The sequence below is a fragment of the Haemaphysalis longicornis genome, unplaced genomic scaffold (assembly GCF_048455015.1).
Source record: "Haemaphysalis longicornis isolate Haplotype H1 unplaced genomic scaffold, Haemaphysalis longicornis Haplotype H1 scaffold_9, whole genome shotgun sequence".
Lineage (NCBI taxonomy): Eukaryota > Metazoa > Arthropoda > Arachnida > Ixodida > Ixodidae > Haemaphysalis > Haemaphysalis longicornis.
Window position 1 is genome coordinate 32,344,085 of NW_027526460.1, and position 27,221 is coordinate 32,371,305.

At 49.2% G+C, this 27,221-nt stretch overlaps 2 protein-coding genes across 4 annotated transcripts in view; one reads left to right on the top strand and one right to left on the bottom strand.

Annotated features, from left to right (window-relative positions):
• Positions 1 to 27,221, top strand: part of LOC144152436 (uncharacterized) — a 294,334-nt gene that overhangs the window by 257,357 nt on the left and 9,756 nt on the right. The gene's annotated exons all lie outside the window — the stretch shown is intronic.
• Positions 16 to 26,836, bottom strand: LOC144152435 (uncharacterized). Of its 3 annotated transcripts, none has more exons than XM_077683704.1 (4): positions 26,627 to 26,836; positions 2,024 to 2,154; positions 1,660 to 1,820; positions 16 to 194 (listed from the first exon to the last, which is right to left on the bottom strand). In XM_077683704.1, exons 1-4 carry the CDS (start codon positions 26,819 to 26,821, stop codon positions 133 to 135), a joined length of 549 nt encoding a protein of 182 aa, XP_077539830.1. In that variant the 5' UTR covers positions 26,822 to 26,836; the 3' UTR covers positions 16 to 132. The 3 variants fall into 3 exon arrangements, 2 of the variants coding, with proteins under 2 accessions (XP_077539830.1, XP_077539832.1); XM_077683706.1 differs by having other exon boundaries at positions 1,975 to 2,154; positions 26,627 to 26,795; XR_013319164.1 differs by lacking the exon at positions 2,024 to 2,154 and having other exon boundaries at positions 26,627 to 26,798.

The window sequence follows — 27,221 nt, forward strand, 5'->3', positions numbered from 1 at the left end:
TTTTATTTTCGCAATTGAAGCAAGAAGATGAGCGACATGGCGAGATGCTATGACGTCATGTTTTGGCGGCGTGAAGGATTGCAAGCTTGTACAGAACACGGGCAGGCTTGGACGCGCTTCGCGTTTGGAACTTCAAAGAGGTGTCCTGACTTGTCGAAAAAGGCCAGCGCGCTGAAGCCAAGTGAATGCGACATCTGAAAAACAAAGAAGAACAAGAAGAAAACCCCAAAGTTACACATATGCAGCAGTCGAACGGAAGCAGCTGCGGGCTGGCGACCCGGTTTATTACAGCTCCATAGCAGTGAAGGGAGCAGGCCGATAAGGATCCTTAGGTACCACAGATTACATGAAATTAGTTTTATAGACTTTCAGTCATGCTTCTACGAGGTTGCGGCTTCGATTCCCGGCCGCGGCGGCCACTTTTCTGATGGAGGCGAAAAGCAAAAACACCCGTGTGTACGAGATTTCGGCGCACGTTAAAAAAAATGGCAGCATCTCAACTCAGTGGCTAATGGCGACGGTGCGGAGTACGGGGACCGTGATATCCAAGTTGCACCCCGAGTGAAATCCAATTTGCGCCCCGACCGTCATTCCATTTTAGTCACTTTGCCTCCGCTTGCCGCGGTTTCGTATTCGGGGAAGCTCGTTGTCTTCATAGACGTTAGCAGAAGCGTGACGCATCTTACGTTCGTTTCCGTCCATGGCGAGAAGAGGGAATGGGATTTTCAGAACCCGCTTACATACGCGGTGCACCGCGTCGCCATCTTGTGTTTCCGCGTAGCGCCATTTAGCGTAGTTCGATGCAGTCACTGTGTATTACAACTTGATCACAACCTGACTACACCGGTGCTTTTGCGCGTTTTCTCGTTGCTAGATTATGTTAGTGCCTGTTGTCGAGTGTTTTGGAGTGCTCTTGTGCCCTTTTAGATAGTTTCCTTACAGATTTTCACTTAATGATGGTGTGCGCACGGATTGACGCGGACGGACATTGGGAGGTCCTAAGGTACTCCACACCCTTATAGGCGAGGGAGTAAGCCGTTTAGCTCTCGGGTACTAACCTGCGGTCGTAGCCCAATGGGTAAGACGACTTGCACTTCCTCTGTCTGGTCTACCAAACACAGGCTCGAATCCTGCCGGTGCCTGTGTGATTTTTTTGCGATTTTAAATGTTATGCGCACGGATGGGGACGGACATTGTGAGGTCCTAAGATGCTCCGCACCTAAAAAACGCGCCTCGTCGCCTGCGTTGCGTCGGCAGGTTAAGCGATACAATCAATCAAGCTTTACAGCACTAGGGTATACAGAGCAACACTTCGCCTTCCAGCCAACCCCTCTACAATACGCTTACTCTCAACTGGCACCGTTAACACACGATCCCCCAGCCCCCTTGAAGACCACCGCCTTAGCCAACCTGCTTGTCTATCCACAACCCCCTAAGGTTCGTTCCCCCTGCATTAACTGAACCTCACTGCTCCACTTCGACAAGGCCACTGAATTCTCATATGGATGACTTTTGAAATGCACACTGGCTTTCTCTCAAGCTACCTTTTACGGCCCTTACGAAAGAATTTGTTATGTCATTCGGTAAGTTAGCTTTCCGAATACGGGGCTGGTGAGCCTCACTACGTTAAAACTGGAGCGCACCAAAGGAGCATCGTACCTATGCGCCTCCTGGACAACGTCGAGAAGGCAGAGAGGGGGCCAGCTGGCAGGCACCTCTGCAGCATCCCAGGAGGCTGTTGATGCGGCGACCAAGCGCCCAGCCTCGCGTGCAGGGCCTTCGCATATCGCAGTCCAAGTCTGACGCCCACGATGGAGAGCCTGCGTGTGCATGGTAACCACAGAGAGGAGTTTTACGTAAGCTTTGCCATTGCCGCAACAGCGCCGCAAATGGCTATGAACCAGCCCATCTGGTCCACATCGCGTGCATCTCACAGGGAGTGAACAGCTGGTGGCAAGGGCAGGGGATACTCACACCAATGAGCCCTCTCCATTACCAGGCATGTACGGGCTACCAGCACTACCTTCTGGGCCGAGCAGTGAAAAGCCCTCGCCTAGCGCGATCCGTCACGTCCGCACACGGGGCTCCCCAGGCACGGAACCTTTGCCCGAAACAGGCAGCAGGCACGCCCAGCTCCAAGCCCTCCAGGCGGCCCTGCGACATGTATATATAGAGCGACTTCAGGTGAACCACGGTGTACCCGACTGTGACCAGCCCACGTCCCCGGGATCATCGCCATACCTCGACTCCGAAGGTAACCCAAGAGAAAATGTAACTGGTCCCAGGTGGTGTATGGTTAAATTCTCATTTGGGCCCAGCTGGTCCTTGCTGGTCCCTACTGGTACCAGCTAGTTCCAGCTGGGAATTAACCACTAAACAGTGGTACCAACTACTATTTTCTCTTGGGAAGGTCACAGTTCTGCAGCAAGAATGAGATTTTTTCATTTAGTTGTTCTGGTCCAAAATGCAAAAGAAAATTTTTGGCATATAAGCATTCTACTCCCGTACAGCAGCTTCCAGTGTAAGGCCAATGGAGCTCATTCTGTGCAGTCTGCATCGAATTTATGCACTTACGTTATAACATAATTTGCGTTACTTTAGCCGCTCGTTTTCTTTTTAAGATAAGACCTGCACTACAAATATATGTGTAGCGCAGGTGCTTTGTTAAAAAAACGACAGGCTATGAATCATGCATGCAAGAAGCGTTATATCGCTAGCAATAATTTCAGCAAATACCAACCCTAAACACACAGATATAAGCACTTAATGGCGAAAATTACATGAACATGGCAGGATTACCCCTCACGCAAAGCGGAATAATTCAGCCATCGGTATTTGTCAAGCCATGCCAGTTGTGATTTCCGTTTCTGTTTTGAGTCTAACGCAGCCCATCTCGTAGCTTCTATCAGAGCTCTGAGCGAACATGAGAAGCTGGTCGACATTTCAGTACAGCCCAAATGTCGAGTCTGCTGTGCTGAGCTCCCTCTTGGGGTTCTGAAATAGTTGCATTATTCTCTGTCAAGTATTCAATGCTTCGTGCATCCTACCTGAAGGCTCGTACTATACAGTAACTTTTCTGGGGCGGCCATCCCTTTAAGTGTAAGAACCACTCCTGGATAAGGCATAGGAAGCCACTGCTAAGTTCATTATTCAATGCCATATCAAACATTAAATTTGGCAAGAAAAAATAATAACACAAAGACGGCGGTGTCTGACCATGCTCTTGCGGTTCGGCATGTCCTGTGCAAGTCGAGCAAAATCTTGCCACATTTGGAATTCTGTCGTAAGACTGAGGAAGGAATCATAATAAGGTTCTACCAGTTTGGTTTCAAACATTATTGAAATGACAAACTTTTTAGCGCACTCGTGCATTGCCACTGTTCAACCGAATATAGACTGCCGGTTTAGTCTTTACAGTGTAAGAGTATGGACGGTTTTGGAATGTATAGGGCGCATAAGAATTTTGTAGTTTTCGTTAGTGACACGGCAAATGGAAATTATGTTGGGAAGCTCCTTAGTCCACCAAAAAACAGAGCATTGGACAGTCGTACAGACCCAGCATGACCTTTGGGCATGATGCGATGCTCGAAACAAGTCAGCATTTTGTTTCCCGGAGTGCACCAAGAAAACATGCGTAATGACATGGTCACGCATACATAAATGCTACAGACTACCACGCTTCAGCATGAAACGGACAGTAATGACACAGTTAAAGTATTCCATTGGATAACAGAGGCCCTGATGTTCAAACTGAAGCATGGCTACAGGATACAACATGATCGACACAGAAGAGGCTACAACATGATAGAGTGGCTTAAACTTGCGAAGTTGATCATTTCTCTGTCATTTTGGTTACTGAAGTAACGCTGACGATTGCTCAAAATTTCCTTCATGTGACATTTTAGAATGTATACGTAACCGTTGTGGATCCAGGCAGAATTACATCAGCGCGCGTGTGGGTTACCTGATGCACACACATTTGGGGGGAGAGGGGGGGGCAAAGGTGTGCTGGTGCTCTTGAGAGGGCCGGTGGTCTAGACCACCAGCAAAATTGGAGCGTCCGCCAATCTTGCTGGCGGACGTTCCAGCAAGATTGTGTTTTGTGTGTGACCGCCTGCGTGTATCCGGCTTGGTGGAATATCATGCCGGGAATTGTGTGGGAGCGGCTCGTCTCAGTGACAATTCGCGCCTATTCATCGACCTCATACGGAAAGAATTGGCACGGCGACAGCTGGACACTGCCGGTTTCAAAGAAGAGCTCATTCGGTGACTGGAAGCCGACATTCGGCAGCAGCATGAAGCTAGCCCCACGGTTGAAACGAAGGCATCTGCCTCGTCCGCCGCGGTGCCTTTGACGCTAGACCCAGCCACGGTACTTAGCCTTGCCAGACACAGTGCCAAAGACTGCCTGCAACATGACCCGTTGCCTTTGCCAGAGCAGCCGCCATAGCAAGTGTTAGTAGCCCAAACATTGCCCTCAAGAAGTGCCCCTGTCGCATGACACCGTCGCATCCGACGCGGTGTTCGCGCGCCATCACCCCAATATTCCGTCGTCCCGCTTCGCATCCAGCCCACTCCCAGCCAGCACGCAGTTATAAAAGGTACATTGGCGGAACACAGCTGTTTTTGCTTGGCACAGCGATGATCTTGACCATATAACTGATATGAAGCTCCGTGTTTACCTGCTAGCGCGTTGCCCTACAATCGGAGCTCATACCGGTACGATGCAGAAGGAAAGCAGTTCCTGAAAACTCAGGGGCCCTAGTGAACCATGGCTTTCAAAGGGGAATGTAATGAGCTACAATAAAAGCCATCATTCGTGCCTTGCTCATCGCAGCCAAGCAACCGCTAACTCTACAGCTTCTGCGCGAATTCAAAACGAGTAAAGGCCAGGAGCTTCCATTCAAACAGTACGGCTTCTGTGGCCCCCTCCGCTTCCTTCTGAGCCTCCCGGATGCCTTACGCTTGACGCGGGTGGGTGGCGAAACCAAGTTCTGTCAGGCCAGTTCTCACAAGAGAAGTCAAGCACATACAGAATTCCTTCAAAAGCCAGAAAGAGTTCATACTGTCGGTGAACCACCTGCCAACTACTTTCAGCCCAGCCAACAGCAAGCCCAGCATGCCGAAAGCTTTGTCCATGGACAGAAAAAGTGAAAAACGCTCGTGAGCCAGCCACCTACAGGTTCCAAGTCCGTCAACAGCGCCAACCAGCCGCGACCTGTGCAGCAGCCAACGCCCAACTCGAGCCATCTGTGGTACCTTAAGAGACCAAGGACAACTTGTGCCGCACCTGGCTGACCACTTCGTGAGTGGCATCGATGTACTTCAGCTTGACTAAGCTCATGCCCGAAAGTTTGGCAGCAGCATCGACCATTCAGCATTTGGCTACAAAACAAGCAAGGACTTCCTGCGTAGCAACTGTGGCATACTGTGTGCCACATGCAGCTCCATTTGAGAGGGTGTCGGCAACCTCCTGTCCAAGGACAACTGGCACGCCTTTCACGAACCTCGAAGCCAAGGCTAAGGCCCTCACCACGCTTCAGTGTGCATGAAACTGCCAGTGCAAGGAAGCAGGACAGTGTAGACTCACCTCTGCAGTCAGTGCAGCCACAGCTTAAACGGTACAATGCGCTTATTGGCTGTCTAGCCACCTAGATGACTTGGTGCACGAGTGAAGCGTGCGGCAGTGTTTCCCCCGCGTGTATGAGTGTTGTGCCTGTTGTGGACAATGTGCGGATATTACTGTCCGCGAGACGTGGTCAACCAAAGTGGGGCGGGGTGCGAGCAGCCAGCCACATGTGCTGTAGTCATTGGGAGATCACTAGCGTCACCTTCAGTGCCATTACGCCACGCAGCTCCAGGCCGATGCGAGGTCTGGGACACGCTTGCTTGTTTGTGATTCATTTGTGCCTGCCTCCGGGTGGTAAATCGTGTTGTATAACGTTCAAATAAATACTTTCCTTTAAATAACTCCCATTCGCCTCGCCATGCCACCTGAATGCCCCAGCCTCCACGCCCAGCCCTCACAGTACTGCATACGGTGCAATTCATGAATTGCGAGGAGGACCAGAGATAGCGCAAATTAAAAGTAATGTGGTTTTAGCAGCACAATTTACAACAATCAAGGCCTAAACCTGAAAAATAGCTGCAGTGATTTCATTGAATCGGCAGATTTGAAGATCCACGGCGGTTAAAATGGATCACAAAGAAATAATCTGGCTTGGATGTTTTTAAAAAAGCATAGTAGGGATAAACAATGTAGGTGATTTCTTGCTGAAGTTAGATGTCGGGATTTTTTACTATAGAAGTGTAGAGCATGTATGTGCTTAAATTTGTTTTGAGATAAGGCGTGTTCAGACATATTTAAGCGCAAATGTCAAGGAAGGCATTTCTAGTAAAGTTATCATGAGTGGTTTTCAAAGTGTCAAGACGCATAAAAAACAAATAGGCTCGGGAAACACTTCTTTACCATATTTCCAGATAAACCTCTCTCAAGAGACGTTTTTAAAACCTTTTGGTGTAGCATAAGCTTGTGTTGTTCTCAGCAAGACATTTTTTACACGTTTACAAATAAACTTCTCAAAACTGCTAGCGGTAAACGCTTGCAAGATGTCTTCACGTAGAGGTAGACGAATGTAGCTGCTTCAGGCTGTTTTAAGACGTTTTCAAGACAACTTGTGTTTCACGGGGTGGCACGTTGTACGTGCCACAATTGTCGTGACGACGTCTGTTTTGCGTTGCTGTCTCCTTCAGAGCGTTTGAAAACAAAAGGTGCAGAACCACTGAAGCGGGCGCGGGAAGAACAAATCATTTTCCGCCTCGCGTCGCAGGCAGAACGCGGCTGGTTGTCCAGTAGTGCTCAATCCGTGCGATAGGTATATGGGCAACGAACGCTAAATTACGCCTGGAAGGTGAAAAGATACAATGACCAGAACCAAGGAAGTGAGTGTATTTTGTGAGATAAAATGTAAGGCACGGATGTCGTACTCTGACATCTCCATTTTTGCACGGCGGCGGAACACGACACTTCGACTGCGGCGCGAACTTCGACGGATCCCACAGCTCAATAAATAAAGATGTTTTCTGTCTCTCCCGTCCGAACACTTTGCCTGCACGATCAGCCTGCTGCGCATTTAGGGTTGCAGGCAGCGCTGCGCGCAACGCCCGGACGGGGACTCGTAGCCGAAACCCGAATACCCGGACGGTTCGGCAACCGCACGGAACGACGCACACGAGCGCGGGCAGGCGGGCGGCCGCATGAGGCGCAAAGAACTACCGCTTGCCTGTCACGTGAGGTGGGGCATCTCCCATCAGTTTTTCCTTTTTATTCTTTATGACTAGGCTTCACAATATTCACGTGACGCTCCCTCCTAAACTTTTCTTTCCTCCATGCTATTAGCGCGGAAGTCGCACCGCGGTCCGCTCGGTTTGTGGCGGTTGATGTGAAATGTTCCGCACGAGTCAGATGGTCCGCGCCATCTACGCCACTCATACCGTATTCTTTCTAAAACGTACATTACATAAAATGTAACAATACATATATGTCTGCTTGAATTTCTCGGCTCCAACATATTTTATAAATTCGAAACAGCTACACAGCTGCGCGCAAATTTCGCATGGTTTGCATTCGGACAAGCGCTGGGGGTGCTATGGAACACGAAAACTTTCGAATAGCAAAAACTTGTATTTTGTCTTCAAGGCTCCTTTAAAGGGGCCCTGAAAACAAATTGCAAGTTTGGTACATTAAAATACTTCTCTGTGCCGGTACCAGTGGAAACAATTCAGAACAGATACTCAAGGTGATAAAGGAAACTCAAGAAGCCGTGGCTGCTCCCCAGCCACTTCCCGGCGACGTCTCAACGGCGTCACCGAATCTTGTTTATGCCATTGGCGGCCGCCGGCATGAGCCACCACCAAGAAACTCGACCAGGTGATTGTGATGAGACTTCTGGAATCATTTAATCATATCATTTGAATGCAAACATGCCAATTCACACTAATAAGCAAAATTAGCAGCGGCTTAGCTCGACTATGTCAGGGTATACGTAGCGTGAGCTAAGATTCAGCGGGTTATTCTCAGCTTTCCTGGTTGTCTAGGCTTAGCTGATCATTCTTAGTGCTGCTAAACGATTTCCCATCCAATCCAATCCAATCTAGTCCAGTCCAGTCAGGTCCAGTCCAGTTCAGTGCAGTTCAATCCAATCCAATCCAATCCAGTCAATGCTCCTCGCGCATGCGCAACACGGCTCTCCAGGAGCCACGCGATACGGCTATCAATTGGCTCCGGAGCAGCGTCAGACATGGCTACTGCGCAACGGAGGCGCACAGCTGGGCACGCGCCGATGTCAGTGCGTCTGCCGCGGCTATGACGTCGCACCTCTAGAATCCGCATACCGGCGAATGTGGGGATAATACAATACAATTTAATCCAGTCTAATGCAATCCAATCCAATCCAAATCGTATCCAATTCAATTCAATCGAATCGAATCCAATCCAATCTAGTGCTCCTCGCTCTTGCGCAGTACGGCCCTTCAAGGCCCACGCGAAACTGCTCAACCTCTGCCAGTGTAGCTTACGCTACAATGTATTTCCAGTGCTTGCCCAAACTACACCACCTTTGTTTATATTGTATCCCTGCAGCGCTAAATTGGAGTGTATATGTTGCATTGTTTATAGCGTTTATGTCTCCACAGGGCATAGATAAGAGGTATGAGTTGATGACGAGGAAGGGCGATTAGAGGAACATGAAAATGTTGGCTTCGCGGATGAAGTCTAGGAGGGAACGATGCTACGGCCCATGTATCCACGCGGGTTGTGCGGTGGCGGCGTCTACGCGGAGGCCAGTCGCCGCAAGATGTCGCATCCTCGTCGGACGCAAGGCGAGGCAGGACCACAGCAAGTGGTGGATGTCTGCTATTGCATCGCTGCTGTGGCAAACTGGGCAACCGAGGTTTGCGAAAGGAGCTCGAAAGTGAGGCCATTGGCTGGTCACGGCGGGAATTAAGGCGTTGCGTTTTTCTTCTTAAAAGGGAGTTTTTCGAGCCTAACGAAGCTGATTAGGTTTTCAAAAGGCAGTTTCTTTTCCATATTAAAAGAAGTTGTATTACATCTTCATGGCCCATTTAAAACCTGAAGAGAACAAAGTAATACACAAAGTTAGTCCCCATAACGAAAATTCCTACACCTCTATCTTTCCCCGCAGCTAAGTGCATCACGGGATTTCAGCACAGATACTTCTGTTTTGACGCAATTTTATGCCCTGATTGATTTTTTAAACAATATCTCTGTGCTGGCGCGTCTGTACTCATGAAGCAGAACTACAATGCCAGAGACGTAGACAAAGAGGAAGTATCACAGGCGCAAGATAACAATCGACTGATCCAATTTCCGCGTTGCTCTTGTATCTACGCATCTGCCTCTCGTTCCTACATTGCCCAGCCTTATCATATCGCTTCCGATGAATCTTATTGAGGCAGTTGCGGAAACAAAGACGGTTCCAGATTTGCCGCACAATTGTGCGGGCTGGGTGAGGCCTTACGTCAATCTAACCTCAAATGACGTGCCTCACGATCCCTCTATTTAAACACCCGGGTTATTTCCTGTTTTCACGACGGGCTTTCTTCTCAGTCCACGTATCCCCTCTCGACCGCCCGGATTCCCTCAACGGAAACGAGCGAGGGGAATGCCTGCTACCCTGGTTTATCTTAAGAGCTTCACATTTTATGGGCGAAGCTCCTAAACCCATGGGTCTGTCCATCCCTTGTGTCTCGTGGTACGTGACCGCTGCATGCTTTCGGAGATGTCGCAAAGTGGGCCGCGTTGCACGCGCAAGAACTGGCTGCAACCGGCAGCGCAAACTCGGCACCGGGAGCGCGAGCTTGTCTGTGTTCGCCAACGGAGGCGCGAGCGCACGTGCACTGCGAGGGGGAGATCACGCAAGAGATCACGCCACGAACGCAGGCAGTCGTTCTCGGAGATCGAACGAGACGCAAGGACCTTTGCTCGTTTCCTCTCGTCTTGTTCGGGCACAAGTTCGCCCTAAATAAAAGTTATTTCTTTACCGTTGTGTCCCATCCTACGTGACAAATTGTGCTGGAGGTGCGGGGTAGTCCTCGATGGCGCGGGGTCTTTCACCAGGTCTGGGCCTGGGAGCATTGACTCCGAAGCCCCGTAGCCCGAGTTCACTGTAGGGACAACGACTACAACAACAACAACAAACGAACAAGAACAAAATAAAAGAACAAAATAAAAGTTGATTTGTACAATGTACGCACACAGTCTTACGTCTTTCTTAATGATGTAATGGGTGAACTTTCACGGGAGAGTTACGGTTACCGATGATCTCCCCCTCTCGAGCTTCGCCCCACTTATCATCATTCATTCCGTGGATATGGCGTGATTTTTTTCTCTAAAAAGCGGTCTAGCGCGAGCAGTTTAAAGTGGTGAGCCTGCTCTCCTCACTCCAAGCGGCCTCTCCAGCGTTCTCAAGGAGCCCACATGCCATGTATCACACCTTATATTATGCCACATGCAAATCCTGCCCCCAACCAGGCACCCTGTACCACATTGTATGGGAGTGCCAGCAATCCCCTTCCCTCACCCCTAACCCCAACCCTTCCTATGAGCAGTGGGTGGAGCTGCGACCAGCTCCGACCTTCCACACCAGCGACGATTGGTGGAGGGGGCACGGATGGCCAACATAGCCCAAGGCATCCCGGACTAAGGAAGCCTCCCACCGGGCGGGTGCCTTAACATCAGCACCTGGTCTCCAATACAGTTTATTCATCATCATCATTACTTAAAATACCTCACATGCCCGAGGGCATTGAGTGAGGGGGTGGTTGTTGTTGTAAACTTTATTAGAAATGAAGGCCAAAGGACAGGTAGGGGGGAGGAAGGGAATGGGCAGGGAAGCCCACGCAAGGCAGAACAGATATTCAAAGGAAATAGAAATTCAATACACGCAAACTTTACTAAAACAAAAAAAAAATCCAAATAGGCACACTGTGGGAAATTAACGCAAAGATACATCATGCGTCCATACAGACAAATAAAATCAAAGAAGACATACAAAGCTTGCAGTAAAATTTGAGGAGAGAGAAAGCGTGAATTAATTAACATAGTTTGGGAATACCATGAACCTGTGACGCGCGTAAAGGAAGCTGAATACAACTGAAAACAAGCAAGAAATAGGGCATACATTGAGAAAAAAATAGAAAACAGGTCGGAACCTCTTGCCTACTGAAAAAAGAAAAAAACAAGATGACGCCGTTAATTATATACTGTGAAAATGCTCGTGAAGGAGATGGCGAAAGTTTTCCTGATTGTTTTCGGAAGCAATGCTCTCGGGAAGGCTACTCCACAAGCGAATGGCAACAGGAAGCGCAGAGAAGTTAACGCATGTGTGGAACCGTATAAGAGCGAAAAACTTAATTTGTTATTTAATATTTGAGACGTGTTATATGCGATCTGGATAGGCAGCTATTGCATTCGGTCCGCAGTTAAGATGTCCCAAGTTCCAAGCCTTCACCTTCTACTCCTACTTTCCCCACTTCCTGCCGCGATAAAGGCTATCTCCTCCTCCACCGCCGAAACGTCCTTTTCTTCGCGCAGTTTGGTTTGCCACTCTCTGGCATATCGAATTCTTTACAGCCAAGACAAACAAACAGAAAACAACAAAAAAACCAGAAAGTTCCTTCTTAGGAGAGGAGGTGGAAAAAAATTTAATGTTTTCAGTCAATGTTGTTGGGTTGACTGCCAGGTGGGGGGCCTCGTCTTGGCAGCCTGTCTCACCCGGTCTACCAAATGTTGATGATCCGGGTTGGAGCTGGTCAACAGACCCTCCCACTGCTCATCCTTAGATGATGATGATGATCGTTGGATGTTTATGGCGCAAGGCCAACTGGGGCAAAGAGCGCCAAAACAATAGTCGATGATAGGGGTGAAACCTTAAACACTAACTAAAATCAGCAAAAACAAAAGTAAAATCACAACACGACAATGAGCATGGCTGGTGTATAGGGCCAGATTTCATGATGCGTGATAGGAAATGAGGTTTAAAAACTTGACGTCGGACAAATACTCAAACACACGTTTCACGGAAACAATGGCATCATCACCTAGGAAAAACGATGGATGTAGGGGAATATGTTGTCTGTAGAGTTCTCTGAAGTGTTTGTGTCGTGTTGTGTGAAGTGCCTTGCTTGTGATTAGTATGTGTACTACGGATAGGGCCTCTCCGCACCTGCTGCACTGGGGTCTAGGAGATCCCGTCAGCAGATACGAGTGAGTTGCATGCGTGTGCCCTATCCGTAGCCTACCCAAGGCGACTTCCGTGTGTCTGTTGCGTGAGTCAGCTGTGTACCGTCCCAAGTGTGGCTTTATTACATGTAGTTTGTTGTCTGTCTGTTCGTCCCAGTGTGTTTGCCATGTTCTGCGCAGGTGTTGTCTTATGTGTGGCTTGAGGTCTGTGTACGGTACGGTTGTTATGTCTACAGTGTTCCTGAGTGCAGCAGCAGCTGCCCTCTCGTCTGCCAACTCATTCCCAGCGATCCCAGCGTGTCCTGGAACCCAGCAGAGGAGCAGCTGATGCTTCTTTGCATACACAGACATGATAATGTTAAATACAAGATTAACTATGTGGTTTTTGGGGGGTGTATGCGATGACAGTGCGCGAACAACACTCAAAGAATCTGTGTAGATGATAGACTTCGGAATTTGATTTTCATGTATGTGTCGTACAATCAGCAAAATCCCATGAGCTTCTGCTGAAAAAATTGTCGTGTGGACGCTCATGGTTCTGGCTGCACTGAAATTCGGACCATGAGCAGCGCAGGAGACCATAGCGGAGGTTTTAGACGCGTCACTGTAAAATTCTGCAAGTGGGTATTTAAACTGCAGAGACAGAAAGTGCTGCAGTATTGCAGCTCGCGGTACCCGATTTTTGTCAAGTTTCATAAAAGAAAGGTCGGAGGACACAGGACGAACTTTCCAAGGAGGTAAAATGTCTGAAAAGGTTGATCCGTACACATCTAAAAACGAAACGCTCAGATCCGAGGCTCGCTCTCTCACTCTAAGTGAAAAGGGCAGAGGAACGGATGGGCGATTTACAAAAAGAACAGATGTGGATGTGTCGTTAAAAACAGGATAAAAAGGATGGTTATTCAGCGACGAAAGTTTAAACGCATAAAGTAAGTCCATGTACGTCCGTTGGTTCTCAAGGCTCCACTTATTACACTCGGCATACAGACTCTCGACAGGGCTCGTGCGAAAAGCACCCGACGCAAGCCGTAGCCCCAAGTGTAGCACTGGGTCAAGTATTCGCAACGCTGTTTTGGACGCCGACCCATATACCACACTACCATAGTCTAAACGAGACCCAACCAAAGCAGTATAGAGCCGTAGTAGGAGTTCTTTGTCGGAACCATACGATTGATGGGAGAGAACCTTAAGTATATTCATTGTTTTCAGACATTTATGTTTAAGTTTCTTGATGTGTGGAATGAATGTGAGTTTCTGGTCAAACACAACACCTAAGAACTTGTGCTCCTTGTTCACAGGAAGCGACACGCCATTCAGAGTAATGTCTGGGTCCGGATGGACCCCGCGCTTCCTGGAGAACACAACGCAGGAGCTTTTTGCAGGATTCAATTTAAACCCATTCTTGTCTGCCCAGCCGGCAAGCTTCTTGACACCAAGCTGGACTTGACGTTCGTATATTGACATATTACATGATTTAAAAGATATTTGCACGTCGTCTACATACATAGAATAAGAGATTGTTGGTGGCAGTGCCTTTCCAAGAGAGTTCATCTTTACGATAAAGAGAGTGCAACTCAACACGCCTCCTTGCGGCACGCCATTTTCTTGGACGTGAACCTTTGAAAGTGCACAACCAACTCTTACTCTGAACGCTCTCTCCGACAAATAACTAACAAGGGTGTTCAACATATTACCCGAAACACCGAATGACCTGAGATCACTAAGGATCCCATAACGCCAAGCGGTGTCGTAGGCCTTCTCGAGGTCGAAAAAGACAGTTAAGCAGTACTGCTTATGCACGAAGGCATCCTTGATGTATGAGTCAAGTGCAACCAGTTGATCGTTCATCGATCGCCCCACCCTAAAGCCTGCCTGGCAGCTCTCGAGAAGATCATTGTACTCGAGGAAGTACACAAGCCTGCGATTGATCATCTTCTCGAAGAGCTTGCACAGGCAGCTCGTCAGGGCTATTGGACGGTAACTTGAGGGGGACGACGGGTCCTTTCCCTCCTTCAAGAAAGCAACTACAATGGCCTCCCTCCAAGAGTGTGGAATGTGCCCCGAAAGCCATATTTTATTATATAGATGTAGAAGTGCTTCAAGTGTGTCTGCGTGTAGATGTTGTATCATTGTGTATGTAATGTTGTCTGGGCCTGGAGCTGAGGGTTTACACGTGCTCAGAGCAGCCCTCAGCTCATGTAGTGAAAACAGAGAGTTGTAAGAAGTCTGTGATTTGTTGTTGTCGTGTAGGGACTTCTTTTCACAAGAGGCTTTATACTTCAGGAAAGTGTTCGTTTAGTGTGCTGAACTGGAAACGTGTTGGAAGTGTTGTGCGAGTGTGTCAGCCTGGTCTTCCAGTGTGTCCCCTGTTGTACTGACCAGGGGCAGGCTGTGTGTATGTTGTCCTTTGAGTTTGCGTATACGTGTCCATACCTTGCGTGTGTCTGTGTATGAGTTTATAGATGTTATGAATGAGCGCCAACTCTCTCGTTTTGCCTCACGGCGCACACGTTTTCCTAACGCCTTGGCCCGTTTGAACAAAATGAGGTTACCCGACGTGGGGTACCGACGAAGGACACCCCACGCCTTGTTCTGGGCCTCTCGCGCCCGCCTACAGTCCTCATTCCACCACGGCCTCCGCTGGTTGCGCGGGGCACCAGAGGCGTGGGGAATAGACTTTTCGGCGGCGTCGAGGATGTGCGCCGTGAGGAGTTGTGCGGCTTCATCTACGTGTAGGTGTGCTATGGATGTGTGGTGTAGTTTCGATGTCTCTGTAAATGTGTTCCAGTTAGCTCGTGCTTCATTGAACCTATTATGGGAAGATGAACTGCTTGGGCCTTTACCTATATATCTAAGTGAGGTGGGGAAGTGGTCACTACCATATGGGTCAGTTCCCACACCCCACTCGAGAAGAGGAAAGAGAACTGCGGAGCCAATAGCCAAGTCAAGACATGAGTATGTGTTGTGTCCTATGTTATGATATGTAGGCTGTTTATTGTTGAAAAGGCATGCTCAAGAAGATGTCAGGAATTTCTCTATCAGGCGACCTCGGGCATCCGTTCTGGAAGAGCCCCAAAGAGAGTTGTGAGCATTAAGGTCGCCTGTTAGAATGTATGGTTCGGGCAGCTGGTTTACCAGCGCCTCGAAGTCGGAGCTCGTAAGTGCAACATCAGGAGGAATGTATATGGAGCATACCGTTATTAATCTATTAAATATTATTGTGCGGACGGCTACAGCCTCAAGGACGGTGTTCAAGGTGACAGGGTGGCATGGTAAGGATTTGCGGGTGATTATGGCAACACCGCCAGAAGAGTGTGTGCAGCCCGGATACCATGTATACCTGTATACCATGTAACTATTCAAGAAATTTGTGTGTTTGGAATTCAGATGTGTTTCCTGGACACACATTATACTTGGCTGATTGGCATGCAGAATCTCATAAACGTCGTCAAGATTATTCAGAAGGCCTCTGCAGTTCCATTGAACAATATTTTCTCTTCCCATTATGTGTTCAGAGCTACTGGAGTGTGACTATTTATGTAGGGTCTTTCGGGGCTTGCACTCTTGGAAGGGGTTTTCTGACCTTCTCTACTGACCTGGACGTCGCAGCCCGTTCCTTCCGCTGCGATGAAAGCCGGAAGGGCTCGACGTCCATGTCGTCATCTGAAGGCAAGGGGGTGCCCAGCGGACTGGGCCCCCTTGACGTCGTACCCTTTCGGGTGTTCTTTGCCTGCGCTGCCTGTGCCGAAGGCGTGGGGAGCACCCCAGATGGCACAGGCAGTAAGGAGGGGGAGGGGGTCGCTGCGACCGCCTCCGTCTCCATCTCGTCCGGGCCCTTGCGTGTGCTTCGGGCCGGTGGAGAGGGGGAAACGGTGGGTGCAGCAGCATCCCCACCAGACGTGGATGCCACCACAGCCGCTGCTGGCTCAGCGAGCGGTGCGGAGGCGGGTTGGGCTGCCATAGGCAACCCTGGCAGGGGGGGGGGGCGGGGGCGGGACCAAGTCCGACTCGCGGTACTGGGTCCCCGCCGAAACCAGACGCCGCTCCGCCCCCCGGCGAGCTGCGTCGGCGTACCTCCCCAGGGGAAAAGAGGCGAACCTCTTTCGCGCCTCGGGGAAGGTGATGTTTTCAGTGACTTTGATGTTGATTATTTTCTTCTCTAGTTGAAACTTTTCACAGGCGCGAGAGTATGCTGCATGTGGACCCTGGCAATTCGGGCAGGTAAGGTTGGTTGCTGTGCAGTTATCGGATAGATGATCATTTGGCCCACATTTGGCACATGTTGTTCTGCCACGACAGGAGTTGGTACCATGCCCGAACCTCTGGCACTTGAAACAGCGCCGCGGGTTCGGGATGTATGGCCGGACAGAACAACGGATGAAACCTGCGTTGATATGCTCGGGCAGTGTGCAGCGGTCGAAAGTCAGAATCAGACGTTTGGTGGCTATTTCTTTGTTATCTCTCCTAATGACGATGCGCCTTACTGCTGTCACGCCTTGATCTTTTAGGCCTTCGAGCAGATCGGTCTCTTTCTCGGTTAGGAGGTCTGGCTCAGATATCACACCCTGGGAGCTGTTGAGGCTGCGGTGGGGTGTGACACTGATATCCAGGTCTGCCATGCGGGTTTGGCTCATGAGAGTTGTGGCTTGCTTCTGTGAGTTAACCTCAACTAGGACCTCGCCAGTTCTTAGTTTTTTAGCATTGTATGTGTTGCCTAGGACAGATTCAAGAAACTTGGATACAAGAAATACAGATTGTGAGGAAAGAGGCTTGGATTTGTCAACCGATTCAACTACCAAAAAACGTGGGTAGTTGTCAGGTTTCGCTGAGTTGATGGCAGGAAGACGTGGAAAAGATTCTTCGGTGCGGACCCTTTTCAAGGTCCGATCATGTTTGGGGGGGTTTTACGATTTACCATATGGCATGTAATAGAAGCAGGGGACGGGGGTACTTTCTTCTCAAACCTTACCCTGATAGCCTGAGAGGTCCCGGAGCTCCCTGCCTGGTAGACAGACAGGGAGCCCATCCGCCGGAGCTTGACCTGGGCTCCGACGGCCACCGTTTGAGGCTTCTACCCTTCACCTTTAAACACATCACCACGGTAGGTTACAGTTTATGTTGGGGGCTCGGGGTCCGCGGTGTCGCCAACACCGTCACCATGAATACTCAAGGTGCCCCGTGCGGGGTGCTCATCCTTAGAAGAAAGGTGGTAAAAACGCGAAGCTTTCTCTGTGAAATCTGAGTTAAAGTCAAAGTAAAAGTCTGAAATCCACGCTTCCAAAGTCCGAAGCCCAAAATCCAAACCGCCAAAGTTCGCTTCGACTCAGCCAAAGCTCAAATCCAACGCACGCGCAACGAACACAAATGAAATACCAGCGACCAGAATGCGATGATGGCGCAATCGGATAGGCGTCGTGTTCATAAGGGGAGGGATACAGGTTCGATTCCGACGCTGGAAGCTGGACCATCATCAGTATCATCATCATCATTATGTGCCTTCCCATTGTTGGGCTTCCTGCAGTGCGTTTCGGTTACCATAGCGCCACCAGTGAGACTAAGGAAGCTTCGCTTTAAAAAGGTGCGCTGGGGATACCGGGAGTATATAACTGATTTCTCCTGTTACCCAGATTGACCAATTCAAGCCCCGTGTTATTATTGTATGATGAAATGACAAACGGTGCACCCCCAGGGTGATGGAGTGGATACGGAGAGCCGGGACTGGAATGAGAGGAAGGCCATTAACTCGATAGAGGGAAGAAATAAGGAAATTCTGTTGCAAAGAATGGACTTCGGGCACGCAGGGCAGAACGGTTGGAGGTCCGTGGGATTGGCCTTCACTCTGCAGTAGACTAAACTATGCTGATGATGGTGATGATGATCAGGTGAATGTAGTGTTGTTTATAAAATTTTGTTTCTAGTTAGAGGTATTTATAAACATATTAACACGACTTTTGCTCATTGCTGTCTGCTTTAAAATATTTAGTTCAATGAGGGACCTACACAAAACTTTTTTAGAAGGGGGGTGTGGGGCAGAGTAGGAGAAAGGTGCGGTTACGCGCCAAGGCTGCACCTTGGTGGAAGGCGCGCTGAAGTGGAGCGGTACGGAAGAATTTTCACAACGGGGCATTTAATGTGGGCCGAAATCTAGACACACACACTGGCTTTCCCGTTTTACCCCTGCATCAGAGAAACGGCAACCGCGGCCGCGATTGAACGCGTGTCCTTGGGCACAGCAGCACGTCTTAGACACCTAGCTAGTCACCCCGGAAAGTTAAGGACCTACAGCGTTGTCCAAACTTATTGTAATTTGTTAAGGTTATAACTGGGGAATTATTAAGATAAAAAATGAACGAGACAAGGTAGGATGCCTTGTCCGGTACTTGTGGAGCTGATAATCTTCTAATTACGCGGCTTACGGTGCTGCATTTTTCTGATCGCTGTTAAGTAATTCGCAAATTTCTCACTCAGATTGACAAATATTCTGTTTCAGCCACACCGGGATGGTTACGGTCTTACGTGCCACACGATATGTAATCACCAACATGTGGCTACGACAGCCTTGACACCCTTCCCGCTCGTGGCTGAGTGATTTCCAGACATGCGTGGGCGCCTGCTTTGAAATTTGGATAGCCGCGAAGAAACCCGATGCACCTGGCTGCTCTTGCGTGGAAGTGGCGACATCTTCTGCAAGAGGAGGAAGACAAAGAAATATTTCGTTGAGCCGGTATTAAAAAGAAAAAAAAGAGTCGGTAGCATCTTCTCATTCCAGAAAGCAGCGGGCGACTGCTGCAGCTCGGGCGCGATTGACCAGGAATTCTTGCTCTCAACCCGCCATCTAGTCAGCCCGCCCTCCCTCAGCTCTGTCCCGGAAGAAGAAATTGTAGGGCATAGGTAGTGGGGCATTCCAATACGAGGTGGTATGGGGACCCCGGTACGTCGTAGGCAGGGCAGATGTAGGGGGGTGTTAGCAGGTTTGTGGTAAAGAACAGGGATGCTGTAGAAGGTATTGGTTTGAAGTCGTCGCCACATGCGTGCATCTCAAAGGCAGAGTGACAGTCGGGGACGTGGTACTCTAGTTTAGACGGGGGGTAGGGTTAAAGGAGTTCAGTGCAGTGGACTGGGAAAAAAGGATAGGTGGTGGGCGCTGCCGAGCCCTCTTCACCCTTTGAGAATGCCCGGAGCGTAAGGTCGCGGGCAGCGGCATGAGCCGGCTCATCCCCTTTAAAGAGGGAGAGACCGGTGGTCCATATCACTGTTATGTGGGGGAGGTTCTCGTTTTCTTTTACAAACTTGACAGCCGGGGTGAGGAAAATAAAAATTAAGTGTTTCGTACGGCCTTTCAGCGTGAGGAATCACATCGTCCGTCGCAACTAGCGTCCCGTTACGGTAGCCTGTACGCAGAAAAGGAAGTTTTTGTAGAATGGTAACATCTGTAGCACCTGAAATTGTTTTGAAGAAATGCTCGCGAATGTGGTCAAAGCAGCAAAATGCCACGAAATTAAAAAAAGAACACCTGCAGCCCTACATTTATGTCGGGCGGGCATGAGTTATATGAGACTTCTTTCCTGAAATATTGTAGCGAATTTGATGTTCGAAAGAAGAGCAGCAGGTGTCATTATATGGTAACTGAACAAAACAAATGTTAGTGGAAGATCTAATGGTGGAACCTTCGGAACGCACTAGCATCGCACACCTCGGCCTCAGGAACTTATGGATAGGCTGGACGCGTACTCTTTCCTCCGACTTCAGAATCCCGTGACTCGGCGTCTTTCGCCGTGCGTTTACGAGCCTCGCCCGTGCACCACGCCAGCTATGCTTTGCGTTCTTCTTGTCACAGTGGTCACTTTTACTCGTTCAGCGGCGGCATTCATTGCCTGTTTCTCCTTGAGTTGTGCGGCCGCCGTCGTTTCCATCCCGTTTTTCTCTCGACGGCTACTTTGCCATGCACTCGCTTCGCACTCCATTTCACACAACGCATCAACGCGTGACCAGGGCCAACGTCACACGTTCGAACATACCCGAGAAACTGGGCCCGCAGCAGCGCGGAGGCAGCGCCACCGTCACCGCCGCCTAGACTTGACGTCATCACTCTGCTGGCAAGGCTGATTGGCTGTCGATGTGCGCCCATTGCCTCTGCATCAATCGTGATCCGCTTCCCTCCTCCTCTCCCGCTCGGTTCACACACTTTCTTTCTTGAGACCACATAACGTGTCACTTTTGCCGGCATCGTTTTCGTATTGGTAACGCAACGATAATAAGCGGCACCATCGACGAGGCCGTACTATTCATGCAGGCGGAATTAAAATGTTATTCAGTACGACCCATGCAGTATAAAGAAATCCGAAGTTAGAAGCCCCGGTTGTACCTTAATTCAACCCTAAGTCGTGTGCGCCGCTGGTTCACCAAGTTACGAGACAGCATAAGTATACGGCAACGAGCATTCACAGCCGTCAGGCGGCTCAGAACGTGGTACGCACGTACCACAGATGCTGGCCGCCTGCATGGTATACGTATTAGTTCTGGCGAGAACAGGCGGCTTGAGTAATAAAAAAGTAGGTATATAGACTGAAGTCTTATGGAAGACGAGCAGAGGTATCCGGACTACGCAAGCGACATATGACGGCAGCTGTTGCGCGCAAGGTCATCTGTGTTTGAGAATGGGTAGGACCATAGCCATGGTAGGGCGCACATGTCGTTGTTAAGTGCGGCCCACACGGAGCGAACTCGAAGCGAGAAAGGGCGGACGCAAACAGGCAGTTCGTCGGCGATATGGCTCTGCAATAGCACAGCTTATAGAGAAAAGATACATCCGCAACTTGATAGACGAAGGAAAGTAGTCTTTCGGCTATTGTAGACTGAACTAGAATATGTGGTGTATAGGCGCGCGAAGGGACCGCTTCGCCCCCTGGCGGCTGTTGCCGTTGAGCGAAATTCGTCGGCGAATTCACTCCCCGTGGCCCACGCTTTAATGGGGAGCGTAGTTTCGGCGCCATGGCGCAGTTTACTGTGGAGACACCACCAAAAATGCAGTTGCAAGTAATTCGAAAGGGAAGAGGGTGCTTCTGGCGCTCCTGCGTTTGTAATGAGAAGGCACGCGATAAAACGGATGTCGTAGATATATATGAGCGCGCACAGTACTCGGGCCGCAGAACGGCTTGAAACGTGAGCCTGCTGCATCTTCGCTTCCGGTCTCCACCCACCACCACCCCTCGTGCACACGATCCGCCTCAAACTTCCTCTATTGAGGACGTGTCACCGCATCACGCAACAGTAATGTGGTAGCCCCAACGAGCAGCTTACTCGGAGCTCTGGCGGCTTAAAAATAGACTGTGCTCGTCGTGTGGTTGGTGACTCTTTCCGCACGTGAATGTGCGCGTTCACTTGATACACACGTGTCCTGTGGCGCGGAATTTGAAAGAACACTCGTGAGGGCCCTGCTACTAGCTAATTCAGTAAACCAAGTCTCCCATGTAAACGCGTTGAAAGGGTTTCGGCATGCACGAGGTTTCGGTATGCATCTATTTCTGTATGCAAGCCACAATCATACATCATTTCATCCGAACCCAGCGAACTGTGGCTATACTGTAGCAAAAAGCCACAAGCCGTGCTCTTGTGAAAACGCGGGAAACAGGGGCATCAACGTGCACTTAAGGCAGAATTTTTCGCGTCGCATTACAGCTGACGCCCGAATGTCTGTTTTGTAACAAACAAGCACGTTACCATGGAATTGATGCGCCAACGCGCACTTGTGTGGTTGTTAAAGCGAAGCTTTCCACGGCTAACGTTCGCGGTACATCGCAACACCAAAATTCTCAGAGGAAAGACAACATTACACAATAAGTTTCCAAAAAGGGCACATGGAGGTGATGACGATGATAGGGAAACCTGAAGCACCTAAAAAAAACGCTTTTCGTGGTCAGAATCGACGGTTGCGTTATGGAGCCGACGTCTATCCGATTGCTCAATATCTTTCTTTAATGCATCAAAACGTTAGACACACTCACGATCACAGAACGATCAAGGGACAATACAAAAGCTACCAGGCATCGATGTACAGCCACATAAGTCCGACCGCAGTTTGCATCCTTCAAAAGTCGGGCAAGCAGTCCGGTGGATCATTCTGCACCGCATAAACACTCCTCAATAACGCAGCCAGTTCACAAGAAATGGACTTATAAAGTTGACCTGGGAGGTTCCGCATGCCGTTCAGTCATGCAGCACTGCCACAAGCTGTACAAACCCAACACTACGAAAGCGTCATAAGGTGCCAGATTAACATCAAGAAAAGGCAGCAACCAAATGGTGTACGAAATAATTGCCACGTCCTTCTTGAGAGTCCACTTCAAAACGTCCAAGAATAAGACGGCATGACGGCACAACAGAAAACAATGATCAATTGCCTCTGGTTGATTGCATATGCGACAATTGTCCGATCAAGGAATAGACATTCTTTTTTCGCGCAGCCATGTCTTAACTGGAAGTGTGGAAGAGTGAAGCTTGAAAAAAAAAAAGTCGTTCCACGTTTTTGTAAAAATATGAGTGGAAAAGGCGTCTTTACACATTTTTCACTCATTACACGTTTGAAAACATTACTTTTATGGCGGCCTAAGTAAGGCTGACGATAAATATGCTCGGGAATAGACTTTCAGTCAGAGTGCTTGTCATAGTTGCGCGAGTGCTAGTCACATACTGAACAGATCTTCCAAGAAATACCGCGCGGTAAGAAAGTAAAAAAATTTCCGCACCCTCCTTGAGAAATAAATCCCCATGGCTGTTTCGATTGTGTTAACTTTGCCCCTGTATATAGCAAAAATGTTGAATTCTCAGGAGACGTTGAATACTTATTGTGCACCAATATCGTTTGGTGAACACACGGTCCGCTGCAGCGAAAGGGAGCAGCGGATCGTGCCACGAGCGCGTCATTCGGAAGTCGACGTCGATCTTACTTCGTTGTCGTTGCCTTAAAGGAAAGGATATAAGACGCGTTTGTTATCCTGTTCATGCGTCTGTAAAAAGTGTCGTGTTTCGACCCTCTTTCTCGTGAGATGAAATGGGCTGTGATTTGATTTTTGCGCATTATTCTGGGCAGCTTCTGCTCCGGAAATGCGCGAAACAGACATACAAGCCATGGGTTCAAAGGAATCTCGAGCTTGCGTCTGTTGTTTCTCATCGAATATAAACCGCCAATATTTATGTTGTTTATGATGGTCGTGGAACAAGCACAATTGTGTGTACTGAATATCGGATGGGGCAAATAAATCCGTATAAGTCCTTTTTTTCATGGAGTCATTTAAGTGACATCAGCTGAAACCTATTGGTCACAGCGCGACGATAGCCATGTGTGTGCAACAGTGAGCGAAAACACCCGTGTGTTTGATATTAAGGCTGACGTCAAAGATCCCCAGGGGGTCAAAATTAATCCGGAGCCTTCCACTATGGTGCGACTCGTCGCGTATGTAGTTTCGGCAGGTTAAGCCCCCTCATCTTCATCATCAATGCAAAGGAAATGAGTGCCCTGATTCCTGGTATAAGCGACGGTTTTTCGCGATGGTATAGCGGACAAGTTCTCGGTTTTTAATAGATATAGCAGGGAAAATTGTTAGCGTATGGTGCGCACTAGTGTCACTACATCAGGTGCACTTATTTGTTTTTGAAGAAAATGCATCCCTCCACCTTGTAGGCACAACGTATTTTGTCTTAAAAGGAAAAACAGCACCAAGGCAGATAACGCATGTATGAAAATCAGGCCGGTCCCACACTGTCTCATTCGCCCAGCGCTCGTCCTTTCTGCTTGTTCTGCAGTTTTGTAGCAAAAGCTACACTACGCTACCTCGGGCAGTCTTCGCGGGGTGACCAGTTTTGACCTTAATTAAGAGCTAGAAATAAAACAGCACCCCCATCTGCAAGCGCCCGACCCGGAGCAGCGGCCCGATGGCGGGAGAGATAGGCGGCAAATGAGAGACAGGCTTAATCTTGGATGAAACCACGGTGAACTTAAACGAATCAAACGAAGTGAAACACAAGGACAGCCTCAGATTTCACAATAAAGCTTAATATCAAGAAGGGTGAATATAAAACCTAACACAAAACAATGAAAAACACTGCGCATGAGTGAGAGAAGTTTAGAAAAGCCACGGTGATAAGGCAACTGGATAGACACCAGAAACAGTCAAGGCCCGCGCACATATGCAATCTATTTAGGATGAAGACACATTGGCTGAGACTTTTCTCCTGTTTCTGCTATGTGGAACGCTTCCATGATTTCGCGGGGCGTTTGTTCACAGTGCCTAAATAAAATGTCAGTGGCACAAAAAATTTATTTTAGATGGCTCCGGCTCGCACACCATCCTCGCACTTCAACGCACAGTTACTCAATTGGCACAACTAGTTAAGCGCATCACCCACCAACGTACTGGTCTCAAAGAAGCTGAAACTGCCCGTCTGGTTCAAGCTTTCCTCATCTGTCGCCTTACATACGGAGCTCCTTACCTGTCCCTCAAACCAGCAGAGCACAAGAAACTTGACATTTTAATTAGGCAAGCATACAAAACTGCACTCGGCCTCCCCACTAACACCTCTACTTACACCTCTACTTACACTAACACCTTATTGTGTTTTTACGCTTGGGAATATATAATACTTGGACAGAGCTGTGCGAAGCTCAACAAACTTCGCAATTCCAACGCCTTAAGCTTACACCCACTGGCTGTAGTACCTTAGCTCGCCTGGGCTATCCGACCCCGATTCAGCCTCACCACCTGGCACGTCTTCCCCCCCTACTACGCGCTCGCATTAAAGTCGCCCCGCTACCCCGGAACATGCACCCAGGCATCCACGATGGTCGTCGCACCGCGCGAACCAACTACATCCGCACCCACTACCAGCATCTGCCGGACACGCTTTACGTCGATGCATCCCCATACCCCAACCGATCGACTTACGCCGTCGCGACTGTAGATAGTCAAAAACGTACCGTCGCCACTGCCTCCACGCGAGCCTCAACACAAACTGAAGCGGAAGAGATAGCCATTGCGCTGTCCCTTACCCCCACTCGTCGCGACTACGTGACAGTAATCATGGACCCGCAGGAAGCCTGCCGACACCTTCAAATAGGTCTACTCCCTCGCACTGCCATACGCATCATCGAACGCATCACTTACCTCCCCGAGGAGTGCCACATTTTATGGACCCCTGGCCATTGTGGGTTGGCCGGCAATGAAGCGGCGCATGACGCGGCCCGAGAAGTGGTACACCGGGCCATTGCCCCCGATCCCCCTCCTACCACCCTGGATGCCCACCCCCTACTCACCTACAATGACATACTCACACACTACAAGCTCTCTCGTCGCACCTTCCCTCCACCTCACCCGTCTCTAACAAAAGCCGATGAAATCACTCTCCGTCAACTTCAAACCCGGACCTTCCCTCACAGTACACTTTGGCATTTGATTTTCTCCACCTCTCACTCTACCACATCCTACCATGACCTACCACATCCTACCCTTTGCTTTCCGAGGTTTTCTGGACTACCAACCCTTATTTTCTGTCTTATTTCAACAGGCCCCTCATGTCCTATTATATATATATATATATATATATATATATATATATATATATATATATATATATATATATATATATATATATATATATATATGGTTGGTAGTCCAGAAAACCTCGGAAAGCAAAGGGTAGGATGTGGTAGGTCATTGAAACAGACAAAAAATTTGGGAAGAAAGAAAGTGGAGAAAAAATGCCCGCCGGTTGAACGGTTGAAATCCGATATATATATATATATATATATATATATATATATATATATATATATATATATATATAGAGAGAGAGAGAGAGAGAGAGAGAGAGAGAGAGCAATAAAACTTGGGATATGGTAGGGAACACAAGTACAGAAAACTTCGAACAAGGTAGCTAGCACGATTGTTGCCTGACGAAGCCATTTGATTGATTGTGGGGTTTAAGGCGGCGATGCTTGGCAGGCGATGAGGCGCGCCGTAGCGGAGGGCTTCTGATTGATTTTGACCACCTGGGGATCTTTAACGTGTGCCGAAATCTCGTACACACGCGTTTTTGCTTCTTGCCTGCGTCAGAAAAGCGGCCGTCGCAGCCGGAAATCGAACCCGCGTCTTCGTCCTCAGCAGCATTAGCCACCAGCAGCCACTTAGCAGCCACTTAGCCACCCCGCCGGTTAAAACAAATCAAAGATGAAAGGCAAACGAAAAATAAATTGTGAGCCAGTAATGCGCCGTAGTACATAGGGGGATCGCGCAAATCGCGAACATTGACCATTGCGGCAAGCGAAGCGTTGCTCGTCCAGCAAGTGACGGCATGTTGCGGCTCACTCACGATGGTGTGTTCGTTGCCTTGGGCCTCTGTCCGGTGACGAGCGTCCGCAATGGACGCTGGTTGCCGTGGTTGTGACGCGCCGACAGTCCGTCGCTCTCGTCTGACACGCGCGGCCGCAGTTGCTCTTGCAGGTCTTCCGCGCGCGGCCCCCCGTCCGGGTACCCGAGAGCCGGTTTTGTGCGCCACCAGGTTCATTTGCGCATGTCCTGGCTTTCATGGCTTGACGTAGTGTCACTAGATAAGATACAGAGTACAAAGATAAGATGCAGAAGGCTTCGTCCTGGGTCTCTTCAATCGTCTTCGCGTTTACGTAGCGCTTTTTCAATCATGAAGTATACCAACAAGCCGCAAGGGAGCAACGGCGGGCGGCCGTTTTGGTATTTATCAGTGTTGCCAGATTGCTGTTTCTGAAACCTCACTGCTAACGTTGACGAGACCATTTGTAAACAATACTGCCGAAGACGCAGCAGGACGGCATCTTCGGCCACACTTCTGCCGCGGAAATGCTGCGAGGCGCGTTATTTTTGACTCGCGTTCGGAATGACGCCAGTCGCGCGCAGCCGCAGAGCAGGGAGGACAAGCTGAGACTATCACA